At 35.6% G+C, this 22,198-nt stretch overlaps 1 protein-coding gene across 1 annotated transcript in view; it reads left to right on the top strand.

Moving 5' to 3' along the window:
• The window catches only part of LOC117404139 (uncharacterized), a 428,486-nt gene that overhangs the window by 1,352 nt on the left and 404,936 nt on the right, over positions 1–22,198 (top strand). Inside the window, exon 2 of the mRNA XM_058987371.1 lies at positions 5,954–6,128. Within this exon, the coding sequence (XP_058843354.1) occupies positions 5,954–6,128 (175 nt within the window). The remainder of the gene's footprint in view (positions 1–5,953; positions 6,129–22,198) is intronic.

Genomic DNA, 22,198 nt, shown 5'->3' on the forward strand with positions numbered 1-22,198 from the left:
TCTACTCAGATTACACCTGATTTATTTCAGCAGGTTTCAATTCTAAATATTCTAAATATTCAATAGAAATTCACTGTAGAATACAGTACATTATAGTAGCCACAGTAAAAAGTGATGGATACTATGACGACCGTGCAGTACTTCCAGCAGTTTACCGTTTGCCAGCAAATGTGAAGACTCAACAGTGTTATCTGATTTGAGTTGTCTCTTTCTCCAGTAATATTGGCTTCCACATTCCACCAGTTTGTTAAATGACTGTAATTATCATAATATATGAGTCTGTGTGTGTGTGTTTGTTATACACAGGTAAATGTAATATATGACTGCATTTTATACAAAGTAACACAGCAATGACAATACTGAAGGCTATATATATATATATATATATATATATATATATATATATATATATATATATATATATACACAGTATATACACAGGCAATGCCCTTTCTATTATTATTATTATTATTATTATTATTATTATTATTTATTTCTCAGCAGACGCCCTTATCCAGGGCAACTTACAGTCGTAAACAAAAATACATTTCAAGATACCAAATATATTACAAGAATAACATACAAATGTATGTTATATACACAGTGCTCCCTCGCTATAACGCGGGTCTCAGAGGACACGCAATTTGAGCGTTATAACCGAAAAGCTTTATAAACGGGGGAGGGGGTGGGGGGCACCGCGGGACACATAACACACATCTGACTAAAATACTAAATAAAAGAACTCCCAATCTATAATGCACATATAGTGAAGCAAACATGTAACTGTCCATGAATTAACCATGCATAAAGCACCATTTAATCAACGCTATATTTTATATTGTATTTGTATTTGTATCATGAGCACTACAGCACTCACTGTGGACTTGTGATCGTGTTTGTGTTTATTGTGGGTGTTTAAATACCGGGACTATTATTTCGGGACTGACCCCGTGGATTTAACAGAGCAATATGCATCACTGTGTGTTGCCTGTTCTCATTATTCTTTACTCTTGTCATCAGACTTTGGATTATAAATAAACCCATCATTTCACCAGTACTGCACTTTGTTGTTTGTCCTTGTCTTGAGCACTGCATCACCCCGACACCTGCGCACTGATAACCACTTTGCCACACTGCTACTTAAAGTAAAAATCAACAAAACGTCATCCTATCACTTATTTTGTGGCTGTATCAGTGCTTTTACTAAAATATACATGGAGGCCTTTGAAATATGATCCCTATAGCAGTAAATAAATATATCGATACATTATATCTGATGATTTAATTGTTAGTTTTAGGAATGTCATGTAACATTTTTCTTTGAGGTTATTTGTGGTATGACATACTATACTGAATCGATTGAAAAGCACCATGCTTTTATTTTTACGATCTTATTTACAGTTTTATATGATGTGTTGTATATCTTGCAGAAGTTTTTACAAACTGTGAGATGCTTTTTAACTTTGCTGCTGTGCGATCAAACCCTCAGCTAATATTGTCTTGGGTAAGAGCTATGTATGAAGAATTGACTAATAAATAGAGGTATTGATTTATATCGTTTAAATACACCCTGAAGTGATTGTAGCTACAAAACAATTCTATAAATCAGCCCTGCTGTGCAATTCAATTTGTATAACGTTCTCAAATGTGAGGTTTTGAAGAAACACATAAACATGTATTTTTATTTTGAAACATTATGTCTGGTTAAAGGAATCTCTTTTCCCAAGCCATGCTTTTAGATTGTTTTACACTTCCTTGGTCATTTCACCTGGAAAATGATCCCCCCTCGCCTCCTAACAGCTTCTTTGGTGTCATTAACCAACCAGCTTTTTCCATTGTTGGTGAACATTACCCAGAAGACAAGGCTGAGGTGACATGACATCGGAAAGACTAATACACTTCCTGCTAATAATGCATGGAAACAGAGAACTTCCTTAAACCTAATGAAGTAGCAGATATCATTTTATTATTAAATGAGAACACATGTTTGCTATAAAATGTGTTTCTTTTAAAACTGCATACTTGAAACATGTGTACCTAACAGAAGTCTGAGCTACAATGACTTCTTGAATAGCCTTACATATAGTGGAGGAGGCGTGCTTACCCCTATCTGGAGAGCTGCTCTAGATTCAGTAGATAACTACTTGCCCAGTTGTGTATCATCTTGTTAAGAACCCTTCTCAGCACAAATTACTGAGTGTATCTGTTCATCCGACTGTAAACTGGGTTTAGGGTCTGGGTCCGTGTTTTAGTAAGAAAATTCGGGTCTGACTGCTGTATTCTCGCAGCCCTACAGCTACAGTTTTTGCACCCTAAAAATAATTTCTTATAATTTGCTGCCAAGCCCTTAGCAACATTTGCATACAGTATACATAAATGCGAGCGGGGAAATATTTAATGTGTAGTTTCTGGGTTAACCTAGGATTCAGTGAGGAAATTACTCTTATTTAAATTAAACAACTGTTTGCAGAGCATCAACAGTTTTGTCTTTTCAATCGCAAACCACAGCTGTGTTTAATACGCATAAAACAAACAAGCTGGTGAACAAAACATGACAATATCAGCACCAACACAGGTAGGCAACACAGCTAGATGTAATACTGGCTCTTTGAAAATTCTTAAGCGTTTATATTCGGCGTTTCGTCTTAACTTTTCTAATTAATGCTCAGGTTTTGCAGGGAGGTACTGTCAAAGGTCATGGTTCTCAAACTTTTTCATTTTGGTGATCCTTTTTAAACTGATTTTGAATAGGAAACCCCCAACTGAAAACTGAGGAAAATCGTAAACAATAAAGAACAGAAACTGCACTGCAGTAAATGTAAATGTATAATGTCAGTAACATGAAAGACCACTTTGTATGTGTTGCTCACAAGAGACGTTTACAAATATTTTATGGGGACCCCAGTCTGAGAACCATTGGTGTAGGAGACTGTTTGGGGCCTTATACTTGTTATTTTTAATAAAGGACAGTGTAAAACATGATTACACTCAACCATTCCCTTCACACAGTTTTAAGTGACTTGTTTTCGTTAAAGGAGTGCTAAACATTGCTTTAAACAAGTACATGTTTGTTTATTTTCTAAGCTTTTTACATTAATTCAGGAAATGCAAATATTTCAAATAAAGCAGCTATAGATCTGTAAATGGCTGCTTCCTGTTCTGAAGGTCACATGGTGTGACTAAAGCTAGACTGCTGGAGTATGTTTGAACTATAGGGTGATTTGGGTACCAGGAAGCTGCAGCAACTCCTTATCTATAGAGCAGTCATTGAAATATTGGTAACACTTTAGTTTAGGGATCCAATATAAGTGGTAATTTATATGAATAATATTGTAGCATTGCATGGAAATGAAGGCAGACTCACACAGGATATGCAGGTTCTCGAATGCTGCAGTTTATTAAGCCGGGAATCAGTTTTGTCTGTGTGCTACAGCCAACTAAGTGCAGAGTACGGTTCTTTTGTTGGTTCTCTTAGTCCCGCTTCTCTCTGGCTCTCTTTTGCTGTTTCTTCTCCAATTCTTTTCTTCAGCTCTCTTTCTTCTCACTCCACCCTGTTCGTCTCAGCAGCCCGCTACTTATCCCTCCCGTCCAGGCCACACCCTGGTGCACCAGCCACATCCCAAGCATGCACGGCTTCCCACGCTCAATCCCTTGATTGTTGCAACATCTTATCCCCTGATTCGTGACAACAATGTTGCAACCAGTTCCTGCTCACGCAGCAAGCCGAGCTTCTGATTGGTGGCGATTGTCCCATCTCTGATGTCCCTGAAAACCAGCTGCAGTTGAACCTTAGTGCGGTTACAGCAGACTCAGGGTCGTTATTATATAATAATATCACATCGGTAGGCATGCCGACATACATTTTTCCTTTCAGCTGTAAAAAAAATAAATAAATCTGCCAGTCCCTTAAATTAAAGTGAAAATAAATGTATATTCTAAATTGATGCATATTGAAGTATAACATACAAGCAAAGAACCAAAAGATCTTCAGCAGAAGAAAAAGAAGACCAGTGATCTTTATTTATACATATTTTCTGGCTTTTTCTAGATAGCCAAAAAATCAGTGCTGATCTTCATTGTCTCTCTTGTGCTTGTGGTTCTCATACTGGGGTCAGCAAAGGTTCACAAGGAGGTCCCTGGGAATTTTTTTGTTAAACATCATACATATTTAATGTTGTATCAGTAGTGTGGTGAGAGACAGACAGTGCTGTACATACAGATAATTCAATGCACATAAATCATCTACTTTCTTGTACGAGAAGGGGTCTTTGTTGTGGTGAGAGATACTTACAGACAACACGATACTTAAACATTTACATTCACGTTTCATTTTTCTTTGTTTGTTTATGAGTTGCCTCTTCCTCAGTTTTCAGTTGGGGGGTCACCGAACAAAAAAGTCTTCTGCAACAAAATATGGTAAATTGCATCGTGATCCACAGGGCTTGTGAGTCTAAGATTTTTATAGGCCTCAAACCAGAAACATAAATAAACTACTTGTGTCTAAGTAACAGGCTAACAGGTCATTTTTGTTGTAAATATCTGGAATACTAGTCATTTATAACATTTCAGAACAGAAAGCAATATGGTGTTGTTCAAATAGAAAGAAAACCTTTTTTTGTAATATCCATCTGCACTATTACTGTTACAGTTTAGCGTTTTATTTAGTTGTTTACTTATTATATAAATATATTAAAAGCAATTAAGCATTATTAGAAATATGACAGTTAAATATAATTGTTTCTGCTTGATTTATAAATGGCTTCAGGAAATCAAGTGCAAAACATATCTTACTTCAATTAAATAAATTCCATTTTGGCTGTAGGGAAAACAAAATCTTGGTTTAGATAAACTACATTTCTTATTCTAGATTAATAAACATTTTGACATTTTTGGTCCTACGTCTGTAATCAATAATTTTAATACTGAAGAGTACCCATTGGGAGCACAGACCTATAAACATATATTGTTGCTGTAGGGTACATTTTAAATGCCCAAACAGTAATCAATAAAGAGAAATTAGCTATTGATTGAAAATAGTTTTATAACAGGTTACATATTGGTTTGCTCTTTCAAAAATTCAGATATTTCCTCTTTGGGAATAAAAGAGTACAATTACTGTCATGAAATAAAAGTGTTACATGACCTTTGGTAGAACTTTTCGTTTCTTTGTGAAATTATTAGGTTAAAATCTGACTGCACAGCTTTATGTGTTATCAGGGTCAGGCTTTAATTATTAGAAGGGCAATTTTAAAATGAATGTGATCAGTATATAAATATTTAATAAGGAGATCTGCTTCAAAATATTAATAGAAACTTCAGTGTGATATTTTATGAGTTTGAAGACACAGTTAAAGCACTGAAGATAATACAACTGTTATGAAAGCATTTACAGTCTTTAAAGAGTAAGTAGCGGGGTCCTGAAAAGTATAGCATTATACGTCCCCATGTGGTGCTACAACTGGTTCTATCGTGTAACTATAATTTTTATTTTCATTGTTAACATCCTGACGACTTTTTACACTTATAACTTCAAAGTCTGTTTCAAAGCTTTTTTCAATTGGATTGAGATCAGGGGATTGTGGGGGCCACGGAAGAGCCTGATGTCCCTGTTATGCTTCTCAAACCATTTGCACACAATAGTGGCTCTGTAGAAATGTGCATTAAAGCCTTCAAAGTAGCCATCACCATCAGTACAAGTGCAGCATTGTTGGTTAAACTTGGTCTGCAGCAATGCTTACGGGTAACTACACTACAGCATCTGTTCAGCCTTCCAGAGTATTCAAGGGACCCTGGGTATCCCAGGAGAACATGCCCCACACCAGGGCCATGCCAACCCCAAGCAGGTACATGGGCCCTTATAAAGTGGCCAAAGTGTTTCCATGTTGGGCATTGGGAATGAAAGTGTCAGTTTTAATGGATTGTTTCATGAATGCCTTTCTTTTATGTAAACCAGCGTGGCTTTGAAGGCATGTTGTTCTGCTGGGGCTGCGGGGAGCTGGGGCAGGATGGACACGGAGGAACTGCAGTTGTGAAATCAGAAGACGGTCTGCTGGACGCCTTCACACCGCAGAAACTGGGACGGGTCAAGCTGTTCGCTTGTGGGTCAAGCCACTCTGTAGTTGTAACAGGTACGGTACAGTGTGGCCTCACTTTATACCTGCTTACTTTCAAGTCCTCAAATTCCCCAAAGATTTCTAGACACAGTTGTGCCATGGGTTCGTCACAAAAAAGAAAGGACTTCAGTAAAAAAAATACATCTTTATTAGCAGTTAAGCAAAACATTTCATTTTTAATGGGTCACCCATTATACAGTGCTAAAACAATTATATTTCAATGTCAGAAAGTCCTGTAGCTGCCTGAATTTAATTATGCTAAATTCTTATTGTTAATCTTAAAGTGTTTCTTAGCAGTGGGAAATCAATGGAGTTGAGACACTGCATCTAAAAAAAATAGCTCCGGAATGTGGGTTTGAGTGGGGCCCCACATTGTTTTCTATGTAGCAGAGCAATAAAGCAAATAGGCACAACATAATAAAGTATAGGACAAGTTTCGCAGCCATGTGTAGCAGTCCCTTTAATAATGCATGTTGTTTTCAGCTCTATTGGATGGTAAGCCAGATTTTGCTGTAAATGTTGGGTGTCTTTTGGTTCAATGTCTTTACAATAGCTGCAGGTTCTACTCTCTCCAGTTGGGTCTAAGAATTTGAGTTTAAACACTCAGTCCATTCTGAGATGCTCAAGCCACAAACAGAAAAGGCACATGCATTATAACTATTGATATATTTCGGACTGTGCTGGTAATACTACTGCCCTACTCATTTGCCAATTTGATGGAAACTTGATGGGGGAAGCGAGGGCTCCTGCACTAGTACATTAACAGCGAGCTGCAGTAAATCAAGCTGCAGATAAGGCTTATATATCACACTAACGGAGGGAACCTACCACAAGATCATTACAGTAAAAAGTGACACATTTGATTGATTGAAACGGTATGGCCGACTTGGATTAAATCATACTAAGTGATGTGACACTGCAGTTTCACATATCATATTTCTGTCAAGACAATGATGGTAAAAGGCATTGTCATCGGATGATAACTGACAATAAGAGGCATCCAGGAATTAGATTTACTACAGGTTTTAGCTCCAGAAAAAGTAGTAATTTTTGTGCATTGTCACATATCAAATGATTGTAAATCCTGCATCAACGTAATGTTGTAAAGCAGAGCCACTTACATTCATGACAAAGTGCCAGATATAAAGTATTTACTGTTCTCATTCATTTTGCCCTGTGCATTCAAATGTTTACTTACTGTAAATTTATAAGGTGCAGCTTCATACCTGGCCTTTATCCCCCTGTCTTTCTTCGATATTGCTAGAAAGAAAGTTGCTTTTGCTCACAGACTTTTAACAACTTCAGTGCAGGCTGACTGGTAGGAAGGATGTCGATTCCTCCAGCACTGAAGGCATCCACACTTGAAAAGCAGCTGTTTAGAGAATAGCATTTCAATAGTTCTGTGGGGGACTGAATAGCAATTTTGCAATCTGATAGATAGTGGCTTTAAGGTTGCGATTAAGTTAAAGGGGTAACATTGTGGTAGCACAGTAGTTACATTTTAATGTTTTGCCTCAAAAGATGTCACAGTGGAATGAGCCAATGGACAAAACCCTTTGGTTTATGTCTAGTGATGTGCCATTAGAAAATTGTATTGGGAATTTTGCTTGTGCATTAACTTTGATTTAATACATTTACATTAATAGGTTTTGTTAACAAAATACCAGTGCTGGCAGGACCATTTTTTTCATGTTCGAATGTTGTTTAAAAAGTGCAAGGAATATTCTGTCATTTTGAATTAGCTACAAACCCAAATAACTTGTGCCATACTACAGTAAAAACATCTCTAAGGTGTGAATTTAAACTGGTACCCCATCAAATAATAAAAAGGAGAGTTAAACACTCTTCTGTGCAGTCGAATGTGCGCTATTTATTTCACATTTTGTTTGTGAATGGGTTTCCTTTACATGATATCTTTATCATGCAGTCATTTATACATTCTGCTATATAAAGAACATGGGCATTAGTTCCACCAAATACCTTTCAAGTTTCAGTGCAATATTAGTCACGGCACTGTAAAACACATAAAATGTGAGCAAAACATGAAGCAGATTGACTAACAAAAACATTATTCTGTTAATTAAATATGTGCACACCTGCAAATCTAGTATGGGGTTGTGTATGATTACAAGTACTGTTGTAATAAAAATGAGTTGCTGTTGAGTGCTTATTTCATCAATGCTGTTCTTGTTAGACTCCAATGGGAGGTCATATTGGCTAAAAGTTAGTCAAAATGCAAGCTAGACATGAGCTAATAAAACTTGGATAAGATTTACCATATTTCAAAGATACAGTCCAGATGCTTTCATAGCTCAATGCAGAGTATAATTTTAAACAATTCACAGGTCATCTGCATTATGAGTTGCCATCATACAATTAAATGGGAAGTTTAAAGATGCAGGGTCGCACAGCCATGGTAAATGTGATGTTAATCACAATCCTATGTCATTTTGCTCATACTTGCATTAAAGGGCATATTTAGAGGTTAACAGTAAAACCAAAAAATCCTACACACTGTCTTAGCACTCACTGTTACAAAGCCATGCGAGCAGACTGCATGGTAAACCTTTTATCATGAAACACAGTTTCCAAGTAAGAATCCCCACTGCTTTGAAGTTTGGGCCTCACAAAAGAGGCCAGTTATGCAGGATCCGTCCCTAATTAGTCCTATCGTGGCGTCCTTTGTCATTAAGCTGGGTAGAGACATGATGTAAGACTCTTGTTAAAAAAGTAGTTTTGATGTTCAGCTTTAGCCCTTCTTTTGAAAGTGAGTGACTTTGTGTGCCAGACAAAAATGGTAAGATATGGATTTGTACACTAGGTGGCACTGTAGGACTGATAATTCCTCATGGTGGGCAGTATGTCTTAACAGGTACAGCACAACTATAATTTACTAATATAGCTGAAGCAGCGATTACTGTTATCTTTTAATAGATTTTTACTGGAAAATCAGGTGTCTGTTAATGTGTCCAATATCCCAATGTGCCGACAGAATTTAATGGACTCATCATTGTTGACTTACTCACACTGCTCTTTAACTAAAAGAACCATATAAAGATTGAGTTAGTACTGCTCTCTGGCATACATATATATAATATATATATATATATATATATATATATATATATATATATATATAATGGCAATACATTGTGTGCTCGTTTGCAACGTACATTGAATATATAGCATTTCATCCTGTGATATCTCAGGCAGTTCCATATGGGTGTGTTTTGGATCCGGTGTCTGTATTCTGGGTATGATGGGTAGTACAATAGCCTGATGGGGGAGACAAAAGGATAATTATTACAGAACGGTGGTCTTCTGCAATGAGAGCTTTCTTCTGGATGTATCTGAATATACTGAAATCCATAGGGGTGGTATTCATTCTTATTATTTAATATTGGAATACTGGGTTTAAAAAAAAACAAAAAATGGCCCCATGTTTTGTGTAGTATCTGGTGCTGGGAACAAAGGAATAGAACTATTTTGCATTGGAATACATATCCCTGAGTATTTACGGTCATTTTTAATGAATGTTCGCATATTGTATCTAATTAGAATGTGAAGATGAGGTGTTCCCTCAACATATTGTGTTTCTCTTTTCTCAAGAGAACATTTAAAATGACCTCGATCAGAAGTTTCACCAGAGTGGTTGACGTATTGCAAGAAATACATCTCTTGACAATGAACTGCCTCCCGGGTGAGGGTGCCATCACAAGACTTTTGTTTTATAATCAACTCCATGTGCGCTTTCATGCTCCTGTTGAGTGTCACGTCAGATTACTTCTCAATGTGCTTTTATGACATGCCCTAAATCTTGAAACATAACCTTACAGCTTTAAAGCAGGCATTTGTTCCAGATCTAGGGGTCTCGTTCCATCTGTGACCCTGAAACGATTCCTCTCAGGCTTGCAGTACCTGGGTTGGATTTCAAGTTCAGGTGCAAAAGGTGGTTGGAGGCCGTGGTAAATGTTTGGGTAATCTGATTAACTTGAAAGTAAGACGGGTTCACTTGTATGGAATGCCTCAGGTTAAAGACTGAGTAGCTTTGAATTATATTGGATTTTTTTTTATTTTTTTTATTTTTACTGTCCCCTTATATTCTTTTGGTGTTTGCAGTCGTTATGAGTGTTTTTTCTATTGCAATTACTCAAACTCAAACTTTCTATGTTAACTTGAAATTACACGAAGATGCACTTCTGTGCCTGGTTATTATTAAGAACCTCTGTACCTCTATTTTGTTTATTTGCACTGCAGACTTTCATTGTTTTTTTGTTTTTTTTTATATACCCAGCTAAAAAAAACATTTCAGAATATTTTGATATTATTGCAGGGTGTTTGTTGAAATTCAAGGCATGGCTTCACAATAAATGCTGGCACTATTTGATGTGTGATGTCATCACTTGTTTTATAGGCTTCCACACATTTACTTTTTATATATATTTTTATGTCTTTTTTTATTTTGAGTAATGAACCCACCTCCCTGTCTTAATACCTACAAGAAAGAAAGAAAAAGCTTTCAATGTCCCAGTTTTTCCAAGCAGCCTGACACAGCGCTAATGTCCTTTGACAGAGATGGAGCATGAACCGTTGATATAAACAAGGTCGAGTGTTTCTGGCAGTCTTGTGACTCCTTTGTGCCCCTACTTGAAAGTGGTGCTGCCCGTGGAGCAGCACTGTTTGTAAGAGCATGCAGTGCCCTGTGCAGCTGGAGGTACTTTGAGGAGCACATTGCTGTGTTAATACCTTGTTAAGGCTGTTTCAGTTGCTGGGTCTCTGGGAGGTCAGTGTCAGGACTGCTTTAGTGTGAACCCTTCGTGTGTTGGGTAATGCTGAGGACATGTGGAACTTCCACCTTCTCACACCGCAGGGAGATGAGCTGCTGCAGGGCTCCCCTCCCATGGTGCTCAGCTGCTCGTGGGGTAACTCATGAAAAAACAAAATGTTTCTGGTCAGAAATAAATTTGGGCTGCCCTTTTTGATAAGCGAACTAGGCACATCATCGGCAGGCCTTTATTTCATGTTGTATTTTGTAACTTTGATATGCTACAGGTGTTTAAAAAGCTGCTGGATGTTTTGGCCTGTGTTCCTTACGCCTTTCCTTTCTCTGACACATCCACTAACACGAGACAGAGCTGAGCTTTAAAATAGGCTGGCAATTAGAACCATTACTTTTTTAAAATGTTATTTGGTTTTTGTCAGGTAAAGGTTTATTCCTTTCTTATGCAAACTATTACATTTCCATTTGCTATCTTTAGAAGCATTTTGATCCAGCAATCTTTATTTAATTTATATATTAAAAAAAATTACAATATATATATATATATATATATATATATATATATATATATATATATATATATATATAAGCTGTTTAATTTCTATTTGCTTTGTGACGATAAATATCAGAATATAATGAAAACAATCTAATGTCTTGCTTTTTAATAATAAAATGAAACATTCTAATGGTATTCTTAATGCATATAGTATATTACTGTGTTTAATACTATGTTAAGGTTGACACGTTTACACAGATGAGTTAAAGCTTGCTCTCTTGAATACAGCCAGTATCAGGCTGCCATTCTTATATGTTCAGCAGCCCCTTCATGCACTCAGGTCCTGGTGAAATGCTTTGTGTAGACGGTGTACATTATAAATCTCACTTGATACGAAAGGAAATAAACTCAGTAATAAGGAGAGACTTTCAAGGACATGAATTATATATCATGACAGGAATGCAGCTATAAAATATGTGAATTGTAATTGATGTCCATTGCAAAAACATTGTAAATTCTACCTATTTAACAGCTTTTAAAAAATGTATTTATTCTGTGGTCTGCGTATTTTTTCAAAGGCTTTCTTTTATTTATTTTTTATTATTTTTTTTGCTCTAATCCCTTAGCTAATTTCTCCATGCTGGTTGAGTGGTCAATTTTTGCAGTCAGTTGGCTTTTGAGGTTAATCATAGGCCAGGGGTGTTTATGTTTCCTAATGCCAGTTTAACTCTTTAAGTACCGATTTGGGTTCCATGAAAGCTGTGCTTAGTTCTTGAAATGTAGAGCCAATTAGTCGCTACTAAGAAATCCTATAACGATTTCCAAGTATTCAACATATGATACAACAAGCTCAAGTGTACAATGAACCTCTGTGTATGGAGTAGCTGTACCACAGCCATGATTTAAAAAAGAAAAAATGAGCCAGAGGAATCTTTGTAATAATTATTTACAGATGTCAGTTGTGGCATAACTCAAGTCCCAGGCAAATAGTGAAAAAAAAACAAACAAAAAAAATGTGTTACTTATGGTAGGTGTAAATGCCAAGTATCAGATTTTTTAAAATTTTTGACCCAATTTGTATCTGCAACCCTGTAGTTTAGTTGTATATATGAATCATGTCATGTATAAGCATGGGTCCCCTTAGCTTTGCATAATGTTTGCAATCAGAGCGGTTCTTACTGCAATTACTCCAATACTGCTGTGTTACGCTGCTTTGACCTGAGCTCAGGAGCTGTTCTACTTGCTGGCTATAGACATAACCCAGGCTTGACCAGCCACAACGGTATTACAGAAGGGCAGCTGTTTATGGACATAGAGTGTAACATCTTGCTATGGTCTCTAGGATCCGATGACCTGGAAAGAAAGCTGACTGTTTTTCCACAGGAATACAGAGAGAATGTCAGCATCTACACACATTCATAGGAACTGATTGTTCGATTGACTTTTCAAGCAGCAGCATCTAGTTTAAACCAAGAGTGGAATAATCATACATTTGGAGACCGGTTATTTCCTAAAAAAGGTCATTTCTCTTCAGAGCCCCCCACACACATATATGTATTTAAAAAATGGGTCAGGAGACAGGAGTTAAAAAAAAAAAAGACAAAAAGGTGTTTTTCAGCACAATATATCCATTTTTGAAATATTGAAAAGAAAGATAAAGCTATTTTTTCAAACACACATATACAAATATGAAATCAAAATACCGGTACAGTATGCAGAAGCAACAAGGTTATTATTATTATTATTATTATTATTATTATTATTATTATTATTATTATTATTGGAATCCATATAGAAGTAACAGGGCACTCAATTCCATGTTTTTTGACAGCTGGATCATGTCCTATTTCCCAGTTACTCACTGGTGCTCTCGTCTAATTCACTTTCTAAGGAGATGTCCATGGAAAGAGCACACAATACAAGAGCACTGTTCTTTTGCAGTATAACCGCTTTGTAACGTGCATGACTTCCGAAGGGCCGGCAATGTGCACCTTTTACATCTGTGATGCTACGCCGCTTATCTGAATCTTTAAAATACAGGCAAAGGCGTCAAAGGTGCAAAACCCAGTAAAACAGCTGCTGACAAGGGTTAAACCCCCCTTTCTTTTGCTCATTAGGGTGATGACATACTCTTTTGAATGCTGAAGCCCTGGTTCAGATTTAATATGAATTTGTTTATTTAGTAAGGTTAGAAGCGCTGATGAAAAGGACGGAGTAACTTTCGAAACGTTTGTCTGCCATCTGTGTGCACCAGGCAGTAACTATGTGCAGATGGTTGTGATTTAGAGACAGGTTGCGCCATACAAAAAAAAATAATGTTCCGGTTCTTTTAATAAGATTTATTGCCACAGTCACAGGTAAATGCTTGGGCCATAATGATAATTGTTAGTAATCCTTCAGAAAACAGTGATTAGAAGTAAAAAAAAAAAAAAAAAAAAAAGAAAAAAGGAAAACTAAAAACGTAAGGAGCAATCATGTCACATCCTTACAAAGGTGTGTTTATGTTTTTGTCTGTCTAATAATTTGTGGTTATTGCCAAGCTTTTGCTCTTTAATTGTTTTATTTAATATGTCAGCCCACATTGAATCAATTGCATGATTGCTACTTTTGCAAAATGCTTTAGTTGCACTGGAAACTGTGAAACTGCTTTTTAATTTGTCAGAGTTAAAAAGCTATTAGTCATTCTGAGAAACAGATAACAGAAACTGAAAACGCTTGTGGGTTTTCTGACTAAAGAAACCTTGGTGGTTTTATGTTTTTCTGTTTCTAAGATAAATTGTGACCAATTGTGTGCAATCATAGCACAATGGCTGCTGAATAACCCTTTTAGGATGTCCTTTCTGGAAACTGCGCTTCAATAAAATAAGGGTATTATTGTGTTCTTACTTTTGAACTAAATTTCCCCCCTATTGAATTAGAATAAATGAATCAGAATTTAATGATACAGACACATTTATTCAGGTGCTTGCAGTTTAGTTGAAGGATCCATCAAAAAACACCTGAAAACAGGTTCTTAAAAATACTGATAAGTATTAACAAGGAGTAACATCATATTATAATATAGTTTTTATTTATACGCTGTTTTTGGAAAGCTTATGTTGGGTTTTAAAGTAACTATACATTGTTTTTAAAATTTGATAAGGGCATAACTTTTATATTGTGTTAGCTATATGTGCTTTAGCCCATCATTAATCACACGGATGGAAATAAGACTCCTATTGCATAGCAGTTTCACCCATTCCAGGTTTTACATGCTTGATTAGCCACAGCGTACAGGAGTGGATTAAACTGCTATGCAACGAGAGTCTTATTTCCATCCTTAAATCACCTAATAATGTTAAACCCCATTTATAACGATTTATATATATGTATTATTAATCATTTAAAATGTACCCTTAAACTTTATCATTCATTATTTATGTCAAGTGTTACTATTATTTTAAATAAGCAGCATGACTTTACTACCTGGAAGGAGTTTATGATTTTCATGACCTGCAGGTCTGATCCCATCAAAGGGAGGTCACTGACTAACCCCAACTACTGGTCATTGAGAAGCAATGTTTGACCATTAAAGGGGGAGAAGCCAAACTACCTTTGGCCTATTGCCACCAACTCTGTGTGACTTACTGCTGGTGCGAAACAGGCTTCAGACAGACAGCCGACGTGAGGTGCAACTGTGTTCAAAACAGCATGGCGCTCACAGGGGAATAGAACTGAAAAAGGAAACTGTTTTAAATAAGTTTTGTTGGTATCCTGCCAGGTGCAGGTGGCAGTGTGCACAGGGCTTTATGGGGTTACCTTTGCTCTGCTGGTAACGCACTTAGCTGAGTTTGCAAAAGAGAGACGTTTGACAGCCTCTTCTAAAAATACAACCAATTTGTTGTTATGTTTTATAGAGTTGGAAAGAACGTATAATTAAGAAGTATTATACAAACTGTAATGCCATGATTTTGGCATCAGTGTACTGAAGGTTTTTTTTGTTTGTTTTTTTTGTAGTACATAATATGTTAAATATAAATTAAAAACTCAATAATAATAATAAAGAATACTCTAATGTTCAATTTCAATGTGTTTTTTGTAACTGTCTTCAAAAATGTCCTTTTTTTTTTTTTTTAAGAAAGAGTTTTGTACATGTCTCACGCTAATCTGCTCCAGACTGAAACTGTTTCCATAAGCAAACTCTTTAATTGCTTTCACATGTAAACATAAAGTCCATTTGCACGGTCTATCATTGTGGATTTTAGTATAATTGAAGCAATTTCTGCACAGCCCCCTTTTCCTTCAACGTTAATAGAGGCTTCAAGATATTTGGGGCTAAGTGTGTTTTTATAATTTGGGAAGGTAGATAAGAAAGATATTTCTGGCTCTTCAGTTACCCTGGTTTCAATAAAGAGAAGCATCAGAAGTGGCAAACACAAACCTGCGCTTGAAATTCAGTTTCAGGCAACACAGCAGCTTGTTTTGATTTTCTCTTCGATGGTGCAATGGAAGAAAAAAAAAAAAAAAAACTTTGACAATAACATCTTTGTTCACACTGCAGAGAGCCATTGAATAAAGGTATATTAACAATTCTAATTTGCTCTGCCAACACCTTCATAATAAGCAAACAGGGTATTTTTTCCAGCAATAATTGTGTAGTGTCAGCAATTACTGGCTGCATAAAAAAATTCTGACACTTTATTACATTTGCAACAGCGTGTTACTTCATTATATCGACAACAGGGGCAACTGCTGAATCCAACAACTGCAGTGGCGTAAGTACGTTTGAATACATCTGAAATGACCTCAATCGTCAGCAGAGTTTGGGTTACTTACCATTTTAGCAAAGCAAAAGGATATAAAAGTAATTAATTATTGCCAGACATAATTACAACAGAGTTACCATTCCCATATACAATGGATTGAGATCCAGTATTTCAGTAAATAATAATATCTAGATTTACATTGTTGGGTAACTGCTCTGACAGCTTGAGGAGTGGGTATCAGCTTGTATCGTCCAGCACCCTAAATCATATTCTCTCTTCAATTTACATTAAATGGGCTTAATCCATCCCTGCAAGTACCATACAAAAGCACACACACACACGACACACTGATCTCGGTCTATAAGGAAATACTGTGATCGGGTGTACAGTGGGAGTGCCTGTCATTTCAGATAAAGATACACATTGCGTATACTCCAATTAACTCCTGTTTAAAAATAAAATAATAATAAAACAAATCACAAAAAAAGGTATCTAACAACTAAGTCATATAATCAGAGGCCTCTTTAGCACTCTGATATTGTTTGTATCATCCTTTGTAACATGGATTATGGATTATGGATTTTACTCCTTTTAAAAGCAGGAATAATTAAAGACTGGAGTAAACCTTTTTAAAATATTTAAGCGATGACAAGACTATGATTACAATTTAATACGGTTCATGCAGTTAAATGGTTCAGCTTCAGTACATGTCATGGCTTGAGCTCATGGTAAATGGAGGCTTTTGACTGTGCAGAGATAATCAGTTCATTACAGACCGAAGTTAACCAACACAGCATTTTTTTTAAATCAATAAACAAGTACATACATATAAAAGTACATTAGTAAAAATCAAATGAAGTAAATCCTATACATTCTTATTTTTAATTTCTACTTTCAGCTTAATAGGCTCATTCTAAAAGTAATTTACACATCTTAAGCTATTCAAACAGATTAAACAGCAACAGTGTCTTGTGTTTTAATTAGGTTTTCTATTTAGAGATCAAAATATTGTAGTTAAATGAAAACTCTAGCCAAGCTGATATACAAAATGTTAGTGCTACACAAACTACACTCATAACTGTCAACAATTATATTATTTACATAATATTTCTCAAACAGGTAATATATATATATAGAGAGAGAGAGAGAGAGAGAGAGAGAGAGAGAGAGAGAGAGAGAGAGAGAGAGAGAGAGAGAGAAAGAAAGAGAGAGAGATAGATAGATAGATATTGCCATTGGTTCTTCTATTTAGTCTATTCCAGGTAGGGTTTCTTTATGAATGCAGTACATTAATTATACTTATTAAATACAAATAATTCGGTTTGGGTCTGTACTTAGCCTAAATGCTTATGTTTACTGTTGAACATTTCAAAAGAACAATAGCATCATAAGGATAATAAAAAACCTGCTATTGATTGTGCTATACCACAGTTATATAACCAGCAATGTGTTCCTATGAAAAGAAGCATATTTAGATGCAAAGCTATATGAAACAGAACGATAGCGGATACACACTCACTCTAAGATTCTTTATTATACCAATGGCATATTCATTCATTCCTGATTACTGATTCATTAGCAGACACTTAACGTAATGTAAACCCATCTTTATATTGGTTACAATGCATACACAGGCTGTCGCAGTACAAATGCTTATCAAACAGTATAGTAAGTAGGTGCAAGGCATTAGCGAATAACCTATTTTACAGGTCCTTTACTTAGTCACGTATATTATTTAAGTACCCAATTCAGCCGCCCCATTAATAAAATAGAAAGAGTTAAAACCAGACTATGTGCATGAGTGTTAATTGTTACCACGCATGTTACTGGCAAGCCCATAAATCAAATCTCTAATTGCAACAAATTGTGGGCTGACATTAAGCTATGATTTCTAACCGTAAATATTCATCAACATCAGTACTACCCCATAAAACACGGAACAGATCATTTTCTATCCCACATACATCTTTGCTTATACACCCTTTTATGTATGTATTTTGTCTGTACCCGCTCACTAAATGGGACACATTAGTTAAACACCAAAGTCCATTAGCACAGAGATCTAGTTTTGTTTTCCTAGAGCTAACAGTCCATTACACAGACTCTATGTTCTCCTAAAGGAAAGATGTATGCCATTCTCCTGTATTATTGATTTGTCTTTCCTTTCACATAAGAGGACCAGGCAGCACCTAAAGGAGATACTTCAAAGGACGTGTGAGGTTTCAGAGAGAACATCAGCTCTCCTCAGATGGTAAAAAAAGAAAGCATGTTTTCAGGCAGAGAAGTATTTGAAATGTGCTGGTAATGTACAGTAGATCTCTGTATATTTAGGAAATATTTAACTGTATCAACCCGCTAGTAAAAAAAAAAGCTAAAATGCCTTTCTTTCTCTCTTTGTTATAATTTCGTTCTTTTTATTATTTTCTTCTTTCCTTTGTATTCTTTCTTTCTTTCTTTCTTTCTTTCTTTCTTTCTTTCTTTCTACAGTATAGACCAACATACAATATTTATATTTCAAATTCTTATATTGTCGACATAAAAAAACAATACACATATGTATTTTTATGGGATGATTTATATTAGTATTTAATGTTTAATGAAAAGGGCTGTTTTTGTACAGTGTCCCACATATTATATTATTTGGAATAAACTGTGTGTTTGATAACACTGAACTTTAGAAAAAATATTTACTGCTGTATTTTTATATATATATATATATATATATATATATATATATATATATATATATATATATATATATATATATAACTGACATTTGTTTAAGTCTTGGTACTTTAAAACAAAAACAATGTTATTGGATCTTTTCATTCTGTGTACATACAGCTGAAAGCTGTGTACATGTAGCAGTTAAACTGTATGTTCCAGGAGTGTGTACTAGAAGCTAAATATGTCTAAGCAAAGGTCAGTCACTGATTTGTTATGTGAGTGTTCGCAGTGAATTTTGATGTGCATTGATCAATTCTGCATTCTTTGCTCCATAAATCAATGCAGTATCTGGAGAAATCCTCGTACAGTACGGCAGACAATAAATCGGGCTCTGCATTGTCTTTCTGCTATTTTTAGCTTTTCCTCCCCCCTCCACATAAACTGTTGAGATGCGGGCCATCTGATAGATCACAATGGCTGGCAGAGCCGTTAAGAAGTCCCTTTGACACTCTTTAATGTTGACGGCTTATTACTGCATTCTCTGATTCAGCTAGATGTGTTCAAGGGTCTTTGCGCTGGTCGAAAAGGTCAGCTGCTTTTAGTTGTGCACTGGTAGAATACTAATACTGTCCTTATTCAAATGATCTGCTACAGCACTTATTAAATTGATGGCCTTGAGCTCTAATTTAATACTGTCTCCGTTCAGACGCAGGCCGCAGCTGCACTCAGCGTTGAATTAGGTGGATCTGAGACAAAGTTCAAGCAGGAACTATGGTTTTGGGCTGCATTTTCCCACCAAATTAGCAGTCAGAGGCAGTGTATAATTAATTAGCGCAAACCAGGCAAAGCTTGTCATTTAATAAGGCTTTTTTTTTTTATTTCCACATTACACAAACAGTGGGAATTGATCCATTAAGTGCCTGGCTATTAATGCTGTTTAATGTATGTCTCCTTGTTAAATTGAGACGTCTAGTTACATACATTCAACATTTAAGAGCTCCTAGTGGATGTTGCCGTGTTTGCAGAGATTCGGCTGGCGTGTGTTTTCACAGAATCAAAAATGGATTCATTAATGAATTTGAACATGGCTGATTCAGATAAATAGATGCGGACTGCCCTGGTATATGATACCCATATTGTTTCTTCTTGCGACTTGCATTTGGTTATTCTAATTACTGCATTATACTGTTGGAGAAGCTTATTTTGAGCTGTTTGCAGGATTTAGTTCAAAGGGTTGTTTTTTTTTACCCAAATTCATATCCACTCCATTTTAAAAAGAGAAAATAATTTTAATTGCAATATAGAGCCACCAGATGCCACTAGGTGCTATGTATAACCCCAAGGCAAAACCGATCTTCTTAATAATGTATAGTTCTCATGTCTGAGTTTATGAAATTACATGTCTTGTTTTATGTCAGTTAGGATCCAGGAGACTGACTTTGTCAATGTACATCAAATATAAAACTGTATGAAACACTGACTTTTTAGTATGATTTTAGAATTAATATGAATTTGCTGTTAAAAACATTACCATTTTTCTTTAAATAACAAAATGTGTTAAATTATTAACATAAAAAGGTGCTTCCCTGTGCAAATGTTCTACCAGCAGCAAAGTTTTATGATTTTGGTACAAATATGTACAGTATATAAACATGCGTCCTTATAAAAGTTTGCTGAGTAAAAATGTTAGTTTATATATATTTAGTTTTGTCTCCTTCCAAAGGGTAATTTATGTTATATTTACATTATGAAATATCAAGCTAATCCAGTCAGTGAAGGCAGAAATACTAGCTAAGTGATTTAAAAAAATGGATACGACAGGAATTAAAAATAGCATTGGTTGTATTCAGACTAAATGCATTGATTAATTTAAATTTAAGTGTAAAAAATCATTTCCTTGAGGGTAATCAAAACGAATTGTTCTTTGGAGGCTGCACAAAACAAGCTTTTATTTTAATTTTTTTATTTTGGTGTTGCACTGCTTTAAAAAGTCACATTCTTGGTATTTGTTTCAGACCGTGCTGTTCTGAAATCCCTGTGTTAATACAGGGCTCTGGATAACTTATGAAGCCTGGGGTGTTGTGAGCAAGCTTGTGATACACAATCGAGAAAAGAAAAGAGGTCAATCTATTTAAAAGTGACACAGCACCTTTCCCCAGACACTTCTATGCACGTTTGCCGTCCTCCTAATAGACTTACATACACATGCATTCTTATTTACAGATTTATTTTGCCTTGATTGAATTTCACATGGTGATTTCATTATTGGCATTTATTTTGATGCATGTGAATGCAAGTGTAAAAAGCCCTGTAAGCAGCTCTGGGGACGAGTTACAGAAAGCATTCTTCAGAAAGGTTTATTCTTTATTGACATGTGCTCAGCCTCCCCAACACACACCCCATGCACACACGCACAGCTGCAAACACTTACTTGGATTTATAACAGGTTGTCCCCTAGCAGCTGTTATCTTTGATATCTTTATTGAAATACAGCAGGACCTGCAATAAAAACAAAAAAAACAAAAAAACATGTAGCAGTTAAATACTATGTTCTAGGAGTGTGTACTAGAAGCTAAATATGTCTAAGCATGTCGATATATGTATATATTAACCTTTATCCCACTGTATGCATAATTGTACCATGTTACATTTAATGCCTTTGCTGTACTTTTCCAAGCATATGTTTTTGTTTTTCAAAGTCGTGGCAGAGCAACACCTCGTACCCCATAAAGTTCACATAAACAGTATTAATAATTTCTAAAAGTGAGATTAGAGTGTGACTGAGTGGGCGATACATAGGCTACTGCTCTAGCAATATATATATATATATATATATATATATATATATATATATATATATATATATACAAATGTCTGGATCTCGGTGTGTGATAAATATACCTCTGCATTACCTGATAATATACATTGTATGTATGCATTAATAGATATATACATTAGTCAAAGCAACTCCAACATTTACTCATTGTGCTGGGGTGGTTTAATAAGCCTTTAAGACAATACTGTTATCAATGAACACAAAGAAGGCTGAGATGAATTAAAAACACAAAGAACTAATGAAAAAGAAGATGTATGCACACATAAATAGATTGTGGGATAATTAATTGCTTGCCATCCCCTCCACTGATAATGATAGGACGTAGCCCGTCGAATTTGCCAAATGTATTTTATTTCGCTGATTATTTATTGTTCTATCCATCATCGGGCAGTGTGTATGGGATAGCAAGATTTTAAATAATGACTTTCGCATGATAAGCCTTCCTATTAATTCCTCTCACACTATTTTCCTGCTGACTTTTGAACCCGTTTCATTATATATAACATATCTGGAAAGGGACTTGGTTGAATAATAATAAGGGAGGCTAACGTGTTAAAAATT

The sequence above is a fragment of the Acipenser ruthenus genome, chromosome 2, assembly GCF_902713425.1.
Source record: "Acipenser ruthenus chromosome 2, fAciRut3.2 maternal haplotype, whole genome shotgun sequence".
Classification (NCBI taxonomy): Eukaryota; Metazoa; Chordata; class Actinopteri; order Acipenseriformes; family Acipenseridae; genus Acipenser; species Acipenser ruthenus.